Source organism: Triticum aestivum, chromosome 6B (assembly GCF_018294505.1).
Source record: "Triticum aestivum cultivar Chinese Spring chromosome 6B, IWGSC CS RefSeq v2.1, whole genome shotgun sequence".
NCBI classification, from domain to species: domain Eukaryota; kingdom Viridiplantae; phylum Streptophyta; class Magnoliopsida; order Poales; family Poaceae; genus Triticum; species Triticum aestivum.
Window position 1 is genome coordinate 399,561,501 of NC_057810.1, and position 13,814 is coordinate 399,575,314.

General features: G+C 49.0%; 1 protein-coding gene across 16 annotated transcripts in view; it reads left to right on the forward strand.

Annotated features, from left to right (window-relative positions):
- Positions 1-917, forward strand: part of LOC123137263 (uncharacterized) — a 22,618-nt gene extending 21,701 nt beyond the window's left edge. For all 16 annotated transcript variants that reach the window (XR_006467993.1, XM_044556937.1, XM_044556939.1 and 13 more), the window contains one exon: positions 701-917. Coding sequence is in view for 15 of the 16 variants with exons in the window: in XM_044556937.1 (XP_044412872.1) it covers positions 701-715 (15 nt within the window). In the remaining variant the exon portion in view is untranslated. The remainder of the gene's footprint in view (positions 1-700) is intronic.
- The last annotated feature ends 12,897 nt before the right edge of the window (positions 918-13,814 follow it).

Genomic DNA, 13,814 nt, shown 5'->3' on the forward strand with positions numbered 1-13,814 from the left:
TTTTTTTTGTATTGTTTTTCTGTTTTCTATTTATTTATTTTCTTTTATGTTTTAATCAATTTAAAATATTTAGGCATTTTGTAAAATGTGTTTGTTGCATCATAATTACCCTTGTAATATTCGTCAACCACCGAACAATTTTATTTTAAATTTTGAAAACTTTTATTGTTTTCATCAATTTGAATTTTGAATTTGAACGGTTTCGAATTACTTCGAGGATAGCAACAGTAATCGGGATGACGTGCCATGATTAGCGTGGGATTACTGTAGCAAGATTATCCGGGCGTTACACCGCTCATATTATGGTTTTCTTATTATGAAATAAATGTATGTCATCGCTCGGCAAACTTTGTTGCTCATGAGCTTGCTAGTCTTGATAGGATGTTAGAACCTAACTGGAATGGGGGGCCGATGTACTAGCCCTTGTGGCTGCTCTATGTTTTGGGTGATTCAGCCCAACACCATTAAGTTAAAAGCAATGTTTTTTTCTCAAAAAAAAAACCTTTTAGTAGATGTACTTTAGGTTATGCCTTAGCCATTCACACTTGTATAGTTGTTCTGATACCTTAGTTACATGCTTGCTGACACAGTATTAGCTAGTTAGTCTGGCAATAGTTTTTAACAATGGAGCTGGCATAATTGTATGGCGTATGTTATGTTTGACTCATTAACTAGAACTTTTTTTATTTCTTGATTGCAGGATCCAAAGAACTAGCTGGACTGGACTCTAGATCACAGGCAGTTTAGTCTTCGAAGTTAATTAGGATGGCTAAATTACATTTGAGTTTTATTTGATGGATATTTTCTATCAGAAGTATGAATTGTATGAATCTACATATTATATGTATGGTTTTGAATATTGTAATTAAAACCCTGTAATTTTTTTTACGATTGCAATAGACTATTACCACAACCCATTTTTGGTTGCCACATGCTAGCACCACTAAAAATATAGTGTTGCATCATATCTCAGTTGCTACGCCTATCTGTTTTGTTGCACTAGAATGTTGCAACGGAGCATTTTATATTGTTGTAATAGCTTCGCGCCACAAAAAATTTCATGATGCGATAACAGTTTAGCACCACCAAAGTAAGTTTGTTGAAATAGAGTATCGCCACGGAAAGTTTAAATTGTCGCAATAATTTCTCGCTACAAAGATGTTACTTGTTGTGATACCTATTTGTCACCATCAAAAGAAGTACGTTGCAATTTCCTGTTACGACGATTGGAATATTTGTTGCCATAAGTTAATGCCACAAGCGCAATGGGACGTGGCAACATGCCTAATGCCACGAAAAAAAGAATTGTTGCCATAGTTTATTGCCACAAGTATATTGGATCGTGGCAACATGCCTGATGCCACGAAAATAAGGATTGTTGCCATAGTTTGTTGCCACAATTGATTATTGCCACGAAAGAGTAATGCGCCACGAAATGGCCGTCGTTGGCATAGGTCGTTGCCACAAATGTCTATCGCCACGACATATCAGTATCCACAATTCGGTACGTGTTGCATTAAAGCTATCTCCACAAAGCAAATTGTGGCATCAGGTGAGTGTTGCCACGGGAAAACATGTGGCAAGTTCCCGCATGGATGTTGCAATAGCACACTTTATTGCCACAATTGCCTTTTCGTGGTAATAACCTATTACCATGTGTCCAGTTGCAACGGTTGCCAACGAATGTCGTTTTGTGGCAATAGGTACTTATCGCCACGAAACAACATGTATTGCAACAATTTTTTTGTTGCAATAGACCCGGATCCTTGTAGTGAATGGTCCGACCTTGAAAATTAGGAAACAATTAGCATCATGCATTTTTTGATAAGTACGTATCCGAAGACAGACTGCTTATTAAATTAGTCTATTTCCTCAAGGCTTATAATTAAATAAGGAAAAAAGATAATTAAATAAGGAAGAAAGAGAGAGAAAAGTTGAATCTCCCTCATGATCTCCTAGTGCACATAGCAATTTTGGAGAGAAAAGTAGGCTTTGGATAGTCTGTCAGGTGAAGTTGCAGCCACGCCCTCGAAGTAGGAGCGCCAGATTTGACTTCTTCGTCCGCTGGCGCGAGGCTGTTGTCGACACAGGGCGTCGGCGTGATAAGGTGACGAAATCCAAACTCACAGGGTCACTCAAGTTACGGACACAATACGCGTGGGGCAGCGACGGCATATCATATCGCCTTGAAGTGGAGGCAGCAACGTAGGCCAGATTGCAGACCTGGATCTTCAAGTTCAAGTGTGGAAATCTAAAAAGAATTGTTAAGCACAATAGTCCATTAAGGGCCGCATATATGCACTAGTAGTAATAACATCAGACCACTTGGGATTTGACAGTCTATACAAGGGTTAGAATATAGCAAAGCTAAAGCCAACTAGTAGCAACACGTGAGGGCGCAGATCATGAAAGCCAAACCATTAAGTATAACTTAATTAAATAATAAGGAGGAAGGAGGATGGAATCTTCCTGTTCCGCCGCCGATGTGAGCTCTTGTTGGCTGGCCCACCCTAGACAGATCTGCATGGGCAGTACGCTCTGTGTGGTCTCCTCGGATGGGTAGCCAGCGCTTAGATCGTGTTTTTTGTTGGCCCATGTAGCGAATCTGCCAAGATTACGCTGCTGGTTTACAAGCGCATTTCATTAGATACTTTACGGCATGCAAAGGTAGTTCGGATCCGATGTATCAACATATGACGGATACAACCAATGTTGTTGAGATTTTTGTGATCCGGTCTGGCTGGAAACAGATAGCACGACACAACAACAATTTCGCACGAAAGAAAAATCATATAGAATAGATCTGATTGAAAAAATATCACCTGATCATCCCATCAATCCGCGACGATCACCCAGCAGACTCTCAATGAAAGCACTAATGTCGGTTCAATATCCGGCGTATCTCGTAGTAGGGGTCCTAAGCTAGGCGTCTTGGAGCGATGGTAACATGGACACGGGGTTTTACCCAGCTTCGGGCTCTCTTGATGAGATAATACCCTACATGCTGCTTTTTATTGTATTCATATGGGTGTAGTACAGAGTACATGTATCTACCACGAGATTGTAGTAATGAATATGAGATTGTCTATTGACTAGCCTGACCTCGGTTTATGTAAGACACCGGAAGCCTAGGGTTTAGGAGAGTCCTTGTCTTGGGCGCCAAGTCTTGTGGAGTCTTCCTTGTATGTGGCAGGGGTTGTCCGAACTGGCCCATGAGTATATGGCCATGGGGGTCCTCGGCCCAATCCAACTGATCGGGAGACGAAGTGGTGAGTACCCCCTAGTCCAGGACCCCGTCAAGGAGCCCTTCATACTCTGATGTATTGTTGGTTGCTTCTTCCCGGGCTAAATGCATTTGGACAACGTACTTCAGGTGCACCCCGGAGGGGGCGACAAGAAGCACGTCAGCTCCTGCACCTTGCAGGGAAAAAGCACCATCAAAATACATAATCCATTCTTGGGGTGATTCCTTGCCTGGGATACCTGTCTCTGCCACATCCTCATCAGGGGTTGGCGTCCACTTCACAATAAACTCTGGCAATGCCCTGCTCTGGAGAGTTGATGTGCTCTCAAACTTCAAACCAATACTGGATAGCTCCAAATCCCACTCCACTATTCTACCGGTAGCCTCTAGGTTTCGGAGTATCCACTGCAATGGGAAACGAGTAACAACCATTATCTCATGGGCTTGGAAGTAGTGGTGCAGTTTCCTTGAGGCCATGATGAGACAAAAGATCAATTTTTGCATGCCAGAGTACCTCGATCTAGCCCCCTATAACAAGGAGCTAACAAAGTACAATGATCGATGCACCACTTTCTTCCTCGCCACGTCCTTGGGGTTGCCCTCGTTGTCGTCCTCACCGCTGTCCTGATCCTTATCTGTCTCTGCCGGTCTCTGTTCACTCTATGGTTCATTCACTTCTCGCTGTGCTACCAAGGCTGGCTGACCACGTGGTTGGTTGCCGCCAAGTATAGCACCAACGGCTCCTGGTGCTTGGGAGCGACCAAGGTAGGCACAGAGGACAGGTAGGCCTTCAACTCTTGCAAAGCTGTGTCTGCTTCGGGGGTCCACTTCATGGGTCCTGCCTTCTTCAAAATCTTTAAGAACGGCAGGGCATGCTCAACAGACTTGGAGACGAATCTTCTTAGCACGACAACACATCCCGTCAGGCACCTCACATCCTTAACTGTCCTTGGCGCTTGGATGTGCTCAATGGCCTTGATCTTGTCGGGATTAGCTTCGATATCCCTATGGGACACAAAGTACCCAAGCATCTTGCCGGAGGGAATGCCAAACACACACTTCTCTGGGTTGAGCTTCAAGTTAATCTTGCGTAGGTTTGCAAATGTCTTCTCCAAATCCTGGTTAAGGGTTGCTCTGTCCTTGGTCTTGACCACAATATCATCCATATAGGCTTCAATGTTTTTGTGCAACTGAAGTTTAAAACCAATCTGGACTGCCCTTGCAAAAATGGACCTGTTGGTGTCAAAACCGGCGGATCTCGGGTAGGGTCCCGAACTATGCATCTAGGCGGATGGTAACAGGAGACAAGGGACACGATGTTTTTACCCAGGTTCGGGCCCTCTCGATGGAGGTAAAACCCTACTCCTGCTTGATTGATATTGATGATATGGGTAGAACAAGAGTGGATCTACCATGAGATCAAGGAGGCTAAACCCTAGAAGCTAGCCTATGGTATGATTGTTCTTCTGTCCTATGGACTAAAACCCTCCGGTTTATATAGACACTGGAGAGGGCTAGGGTTACACAGAGTCGGTTACAATGGTAGGAGATCTACATATCCGTATCGCCAAGCTTGCCTTCCACGCCAAGGAAAGTCCCATCCGGACACGGGACGAAGTCTTCAATCTTGTATCTTCATAATCTTGGAGTCCGGCCGATGATGATAGTTCGGCTATCCGGACACCCCCTAGTCCAGGACTCCCTCAGTAGCCCCTGAACCAGGCTTCAATGACGACGAGTCCGGCGCGCATATTGTCTTTGGCATTGCAAGGCGGGTTCCTCCTCCGAATAATTTATAGAAGATTGTGAACACCAGGATAGTGTCCGGCTCTATAAAATAAATTCCACATACCATCGTAGAGAGAATAATATTTACACAAGTTCAATCTGCTGACGTATTTCATGGCGTGACGTCACCCACGGCCAAGCCTTTACTCGAATCATTTTTATTATCCCACCTCAGCGCATTTAGCGAAGCGGTTTCCTTGGCACGTCTTGTCGAAGCAGAGATCGTGTCCCCCTTATTCCGGGGTTCTCATCAATACGGACATGGGTAACCCAACCGCGCCCGTTGCCACGCCTCCTCCATCGAAGGTGAGTTCCAAACGGTCATGGGGATGGCTCTTGGTATTCTATCCCTTTATAATGAGACCAAGGCCTGTTCCTTTTCTTTGATCCTCAATCAAATCCGCCCCTCGCCCAGAGTTCCAACACCCAAGGCTCCAGATTCGGGTGCTTCGGACCTTTGACAATGTCCGGCTCCGGTCTTCAGGGCCGGTGGGTGCCCTCTTCCGTCACGGAAGGGGACGTGCTAAAGCTGAGAGAAGCCAGGTACCTAACCTATGAGATTTCGCATAGGTTGCCTGCCCAAGGGCAAGTCATTCCCACTCCCGAGCCTAGTGAGAGCGTTGTGTTCGTGTCTCACCTCCGTCGGGGTTTAGGCTTACCGATGGATCCCTTTGTGAGAGGGCTCATGTTTTACTATGGGCTGGAACTCCATGACTCAGTCCATCCTCCAGATCTCATCGTTCATTGTTGTCTGCGAAGCCTTCCTCCGCACTACCCCTCACTTAGGTTTGTGGCTCAAGACCTTCAATGTGGAGCCAAAGATGATCGAGGGGCGGCAGGCAGAGTGCGGAGGGGCAGTTATAAGTAAGAGGGCCGATGCTCCATGGCCCGAGGGCTCTTTTCAAGAGGAGCTCGGCTTGTGGCAACAGGAGTGGTTCTATATCACCGCTCCCAGGGGCAGCAGGCAGGTGCCTCCACCCGCCTTTCGCTCGGGCCCTCCACAACGGCTGGCGTCATGGGTCAATAAAGGGCTTGACTGGGGGCCGTCCAAGGACGTACCAATATTGCAGGGCCAGATTCAAGACCTCCAAGAGAGGGAGATCAATCTGGTCGTAGTGACGCAGGTTATGCTGATTTGGCGCCTTCTGCCCTGCAAACGCCGCCCCCTCTGTCTGTGGGAATTCAATCCGGAGGGGCCTCGAGCTCTTCAACACTTCATGGGCACGACACCCGTGGAGATGTATAAACTGTTCTTCGGATCACAAGAGATGTGTCCGGACTTGACCGAGGATGCCGGCCTAAGCTGCAATCGCCCGGATACTCAAGTAAGTAGTCCTGTGTCCGGACATACCGTTCGTTTGTATATCATGGATTTGCCTTTTAACCGACCATCCTTGTAACAGGACTGGATAGCGCAAGCAAAACTGATACGGTGTCCGGCCCCCCTCCCGGAGACCACGCCGGATCCCGTGTTAGTCAAGATGCTGGAGGTTGCGCCTTCAGAAGAGGGCAAAGGGGAAAACAGAAAAACTACCGCCTCCACTAAGGAGGCTTTCAAGAAAGGGGGGATCGAGAATCCCTCTTTCCAGGGGGATAAGAGGACCGTTTCCGAAGATCCGGAGGCTAAGGCCTCAATGCGGGGGAAGAAATCTTCACCGGAGGGTCCTGCGCCAGGAGAAGCCCCGGCCGCACTATCTCCCCAAAGGAATCAACCCTCCAGCGAGCCGTAAGTAGAAAAAGGGGGGTTTTGTAATAAGGGACATCCCTATTTTTATTTCTGAGGATAACCGAAGTTTTTACCTTGTAGTTTGGATCTCAGCCCTTCTCAGCTGAGCTCATCTTCGGGGGATCTTCGTCCGGAGATGATGGAGAGCGAGACGCCTCCATCTGCCGAGCCGTCAGGCGGGGCGGACGACCCTGAGGTGTCGTCGCGGAGGGTCTCCCCGAGTCCGGCAAGGCCAGAGAGTGCGGCACCAACTGGTGTGCGGCCGGGGGAGCTGAAGGATCTGCTCGAGAGGGCGTCTATCTCAGAAGATCACCATACATAAATGAGTATGGTGATTGAGAGGATTTCATCCACTGAGAGCGGGTTGCATGAGGCCGTCAGAAGTTTACTGACGGGGTTTGATGTACGTAAAAATGACATACCTTTTGACAGTTTTGCACATAGAGTGCACCCTGTATAGATAGTAGCCCCTGAGACTCGGTATGTTGTCAGAAGTGACGGTGTGCCGAGGATCATAATCTCAGTGTTAAGATGTCGCCGTTCCTATTCAGGGGGCGGAGCATTCGGTGGCCAGCCGGACTGATAGAGTTGCCGAACTGAAGCGACAACTGGACGTTGCGGATGAGGACATCGCGCTGGTCCATAAGCGACTTGACGAGTCACAAGGTAGTTGGTTTCTCCGTGGTCACCTGGTAAGGGAGCTGATGCCCATGTCTTACAACATGTATGCTTGATGCAGATGGCGCTGCTGCTATGGAGGGCCTTCGGGCAGATCTTGCTCGAGCCAAGGATCAAGCCAGAAGGAGTGATGCGGCTGCCTCGAAGGCAGCCGAAGAGCTAAAAGCCGAAAAGGCTGCTCACTGCCGAAGCAGGGAGGAGATGGCCGGAATGGCCGTAAAGCTGAAGGATGCTACCGACCGCTATCAGGTTCTTGAAAGAGAACGCCGAGCGGGGCAAGAGGACCTGAAGAAGGACACCGCCGAAGCCAAGGATGCCCGTTCTGCAATGAGGGCTATAAAGGAGGAGCTGCGTCAGGCCGGAGACATTGCGGCTGGAAAGCCCTTTCTGCTGCGTAGGAAGTTCACGGATCAGAAGTTTGTTCAGTTGGGCCAGTTGTGGGGGTGCGGAGGATCCTTATCTGAATTTGGCGGCGAGTGCGGCGGATGCAGTCGTGCACTTCCGAAGCCTAAAGGATCACGAAATGAAAGAGCTTTTTTGGTCTCAATTCCATAGTCCGGAGCGTCCACTTCCGTTAACCGATCGGTTGGCTGAGTGGGCTGAGCTGAACAGGTTGTCCGGACTTGCCATGAAGGATGTCGTGGCTCATCTGTGGCCGGACAGGCCCAAGCCGAAGAGTTATTTTGGCTTGGTGCAGCAGTTCCTTGATGCGGTGCCGCATATCAAGGCTATGAAGCGGTCGGCATGCATAGAGGGTGCACGGATGGCTCTCGCCCGTGTCAAAACATGCTGGGCAGAGATTGATGCCACCGATGTTGCCTCCCGAGTTTCGGACAGAAGCCGATTACCCGCCGAACACTATTTTGAGGAAGTCCTGCCGGGCGCTCGTTTAATAGAGTCGTAGTGCTCGAAAAACATTATGTTCAAATGACATGTATGATTTGTAAAACCATATTTATAATATAAGGGCTTTTTATACTTGTGCGTTCAAGTATTGAAATATCTCCTGTGCGGCCGTTAATATATATATATATATATATATATCCTGAAAGATGGCAGTCTTCGGCTTCAGCCCCAACGCACATGGTGCGGGGGTGTTTGCAAAAAAACGCATTTTCACACTTAATCTAAGGTCTTGGTCCTGTGAAGGAGGTGATAGTGTAGCAAACTAGGCAACCAGACTATAATGCTTTATCACTTTCACTTAGCCATAGGAGCTCGATGGTGGAGCTACTATATAGCCCCTAGAGGCATCGCGCTCTCCGAACTCGGGGCGCGTGTGTGCCTGACCGGGAAGCGGTCCTTCATCAAAGCGGAGGAATTCTAAACATTCCAGTAGTCGATCGAGTGGTTGACCAGTCTCTCGCTATATCATGACAGTTAGTTTTCGGCTTTCTCTACTGAGGTGCTCACCCGGCCGAACCGGGGCACAATCGCAGTAGTTCTCCTGGTGCCGTGTTAGCCGATGGAGCGGAACGTAAGGCAGCAAAACACAGGAGCCGGGCAAACCCAACATTTGACCAAAGACATGATTCGGAGCTGATGCATATAAGGCCTAACTCGAGACGCCGAACACTCCCTGAGGTATTTGATCTTTATGATAACGGGCAGAACAATGCCCTAAGCCCCTAGTGTCCAGGTACGGGCGAGAACTGCTGACGCGGCCGATGCCAAAACGCCAGCCTCCTCCTCGGTTATGGTAGGAAACCGGGGGATGTGTATCAACAAGAGACAGTAAGAATCCTTGCAACGGGTCCCTGCTGCACGTCTGCGCCTGTGTCGCTGTTGTGCTGTATCCTGGACGGGTGTAGCACGTGGTTCATCTGTAAAAGAGAAGAACTTAGTTTGGAAAAAATATCGTGCAAAAAATGTATTTAAGACAGAGTATGATTTGCAAGATGAATACAGTTGAGCTTTATTGTCTCTCATCGTTCATACGTGCAGCCCCTTGTAAAGAGGTATGCGGCTGGGAAGCCCCTTGTTTATTTATACCGGACTCGCCTAACCGTGTCCGAGGTCTGAATGACCTGTTTTTAGGGGCTTTGATCAGCAGGGCCGTATTAGTGTGTGGCTGTCAAGGCAGTCTCACGTTTTCCGTGGTCGAGGAACACTCGGAGTTACCCCTTAATGAGATTATGCCGCGTGGACCGGGCATTTTAAGTGTAAGAGACGCGTAATGCGGTATTGCGTTAAAGCGGGCGAAAGCTTCGCGTCCCAGTAGTGCTTGATGGCTACTTTTGAATGGGGCGATATGGAAGATTATCTTTTTGCGACGGAAGTTGTCGGATGAACCGAACACAACCTCTAGTAGTACAAAGCCTGTACAATTGGCATAAAGGCCTGGCGTCACTCCTTTGAAGGAAGTGCTGCTATGGCGAATTTTTGTAGGGTCTATCCCCATTCTGCGGATGGTGTCCTGGTATAGCAGGTTTATATCACTGCCGCCATCCATTAGGACTTGTGTGAATTGTAGTCCGTTGATTATGGGATCCAATATCAAAGCAGTCCCTCCTGCGTTTCGAATACTTCTGGAGTAATCCTGATGGTCGAAAGTAATTGGTTTTGACATCCAATTTCAGGACTCCGCTGGGGTGGACCATGCGGCGCGTGCTTTAGCAGGTGCCGCACTATTTTTCCTTGTTATCACATGAAGTGAGTTCACTGTTTTGACTTCTAGTGGGAAAGTCTTCTGTTTTCCGGCGTGCTGCTTGTGGGGTTCGTCATCGTTTTTGCTTGGTGTGTCGAGCCCCTTGTGTTTGGCGTTAAGTCAGCCGGACTGCTTGAAGACCCAACAATCCCTGTGGGTATGGTTTGCAGGCTTCCCGGGGGTACTGTAGATTTGACATATCCTATCCAAGATTTTGTTTAGGTTGGATAGCTCGTCACTGTTGTCCTTAAGAGGTAGTGTTTTGTTATTCGGCCGAGAGCTTTTGAACCCGGCGTTGACCGCCGTGCTATTTGGGCCATTTTCCTTATTCCGGCGCTCATCTTTTCTGCGTCGTGATTTCCCATTTCCATCCCTGACCTCGGATGTACTCGGGTCACTGGTGCTGCATCTTGCCAGCTAGCTGTCTTCCCCCGCACAAAAGCGGGTCATGAGGCTTGTTAGCGCAGCCATTGTTCTTGGTTTTTCCTGGCCGAGGTGTCTGGCGAGCCATTTGTCTCGGACGTTATGTTTAAAGGCTGCTGAGGCTTCGGCGTCCGGACAGTCGACTATTTAGTTCTTTTTGGTGAGGAACCTGTTCCAGAATTTACGTGCTGACTCTCCGGGCTGTTGAGTTATGTGACTTAAATCGTCTGCATCCGGAGGGCGGACATAAGTTCCCTGAAAATTTGCTCGAAACGCATCCTCGAGCTCTTCCCAACTTCCGATGGTATTTTCTGGGAGGCTTTTGAGCCAATGCCGAGCTGGCCCTTTGAGCTTGAGGGGTAGGTATTTTATGGCATGGAGATCGTCTCCTCTAGCCATATGTATGTGTAGGATATAATCCTAAATCCAGACTTCGGGGTCTGTTGTTCTGTCATATGCCCTATGTTTACGAGTTTGAATCCCGCTAGAAATTCATGATCCAGTACCTCATCGGTGAAATGTAGTGGGTGTGCGGCGCCCCTGTATTTAGGTGTGCCGTTATCTTCGAATACTCAGTGTGTTGTGTTGCTTCTTGGAGCCTTCTTTTTTGGCCCATAGATGGACCTGACCGGGCCATCCTTTTTGCGAGGATCCTTATGTGGATCGTGTGCCGGCTTGTGTGCGGTGCCGCTTGCCGCTCTTAGCCTGTCATCTGGTCGTCTATCCGGCCAGGCGGCCTCTTTGTTTTTTGACTATGGGGGCTCTACGGCCTCCTCGTCAAATTCGAGCAACAGCTTGCGCTTCGGGTAGCTCTTTGCTTGGTGACTATCGTCATATTTATCTGCGGTCTTGAGTACTTTGCTCCATCTCATTCTGAGTACGTCTTCCGTTGTTTTGAGCTTCCGCTTCTGCTTCTTCAAACTTCTTGTAGTGGCGACTAGCCTTTTGTGAAGGTTCTTGTGCTCCAGTGATGTGTCCGGCGTGAGATCGTCTAGACTGTTGTTTTCGCCGGGGATGGGTTGCTCGTCCAATTCATCCTGTTCAGATGGTTGCTTGGTGGCATGTTCGCCGTCCACTGGTTTGCCCTGCTCTATGACTGGGTCAGTATGGGTGATGTTGTTATCGAGGCGGGACTTCGGGCGGCGCTTGCGTCGCCGTTTTGGTTGTTTTTCGAGGGAATTATCCTTCGCCGCATCCCGTTGTTCCTCGTTATCGCTTCCTTTTGGTGTATCCACCATGTATATGTCGTGAGTTGAGGTGGCTTTCCAGTGCCCAGTAGGCGCTGGTTCTTGGTCGTCCCCGGCATCGTCGTCCATACCATCGATGTCTTCGGAGTCGAAGTCTAGCATGTCGGTTAGGTCGTCGACAGTGGCTACGAAGTGGGTGGTGGGTGGGTTTTGAATTTCTTCTTCGTCCGCATCCCAACCGTCCTGACCGTGATCCAGCCAAGGCTCTCCTGATAACGAGAGATACTTTAGTGAATTTAGGATGTCGCCAAAAGGTGAGTGCTGAAAGATGTCCACAGCGGTGAACTCCATGACTGGCGCCCAACCGGATTCGATTGGTAGGGGTGCGAGGGGTTCGGAGTCCGGCGAGGAGTCCGGAACCTCGGAGTCACGAGCTTCACAAGGGACAAGGTCAGTATTCGGCTCCATCGCCATAGAGGTTGCAGCCCCCGAGGCAGTGTCTAGCCACCCATCCTCGATCTGCGCAGCCAGCTCCAAATTGAGGGTCGGAGCAGACTCGTGTGCGGCCTCCAGGGCACTGTTTGGCAGCAGAGCTAAATCGTGCCCATCGTGACAGTGCGGCGCGCTCGGCTGTGGCTCGAATCCATCGAAGATCAAGTCTCTGCGGATGTCAGCCGTGAAGTTCAGACTTCCAAATATGACCTGACGGCCAGGGGCGTAGCTTTCGATCTGCTCCAGATGGCCAAGCGAATTGGCCCGCAGTGCAAAGCCACCGAATAGAAGATCTGTCAAGGGAGAAAAGTCTCACCCTGGACTGCGTCGTTGTTGTTGATGATCGAAGGAGCCATCGAGCCTATCAGTGACGACACAGAGGAACTCTCAATGAAAGCACCAATGTCGGTGTCAAAACCGGCGGATCTCGGGTAGGGGGTCCTGAACTGTGCGTCTAGGCGGATGGTAACATGAGACAAGGGACACGATGTTTTTACCCAGGTTCGGGCCCTCTCGATGGAGGTAAAACCCTACTCCTGCTTGATTGATATTGATGATATGGGTAGTACAAGAGTGGATCTACCACAAGATCAAGGAGGCTAAACCCTAGAAGCTAGCCTATGGTATGATTGTTCTTCTGTCCTATGGACTAAAACCCTCTGGTTTATATAGACACGGAGAGGGCTAGGGTTACACAGAGTGGTTACAATGGTAGGAGATCTACATATCCGTATCGCCAAGCTTGCCTTCCACGCCAAGGAAAGTCCCATCCGGACACGGGACGAAGTCTTCAATATTGTATCTTCATAATCTTGGAGTCCGGCTGATGATGATAGTTCGGCTATCCAGACACCCCCTAGTCCAGGACTCCCTCAGGACCCGTCACTCTTGAGTCTGAATGGCATGCGGACAAAGCAATACGTACCACATGGAGTGATGAACGGCGTCTTCTCCTCATCCTCTTTGGACATGAAGATCTGGTGATATCCAGAATAGGCATCCAGAAATGAGAGAAAATCACACCCTGAAGTTTAATCCACAATCTGACCAATACGCGACAAGGGAACGGGTCGTTCGGGTAAGCCTTGTTGAGATCTGTGGAATCAATGCACAACCTCCACTTCATGTTTACCTTCTGGACCACCACTGGGTTTGCTAGCCAAGTGGGATGTAGCACTCCTCTGAGCAAACCAGCTGCCTCAAGCTTATTATTCTCATTTGCAATAAACTGCTACCTCTCCAAGGCTTGCTTCCGGACTTTTTGTTTAACAGGTCTGGCGTGTGGGCAGACAACAAGGTGGTGCTCGATTACCTCCCTGGGAACACCAGGGATATCAGATGGTTGCCAAGAAAGCACATCGACATTCGCCCGCGAGAAGGCAACGAACGCACTTTCATATTTGTCGTCAAGGGTGGCGCTCATACTGAAAGTACCATCAATGCCAGCCAGCCTTGTCAAGACCTTTTTCACTTGTGGGGCAGCAACCTTGCACCTCTTGCTGTTGGAACACTCCGGTACATCGTTAGTGGGTGTCGTGCACTCGGTGGGGCACGCTTCCCGGACTCTTTGCCGGAGGTCCTACAATCCTTCTTCTTTCCTTTGCTTTCCTTGGCGGGAACTGCTTTCAT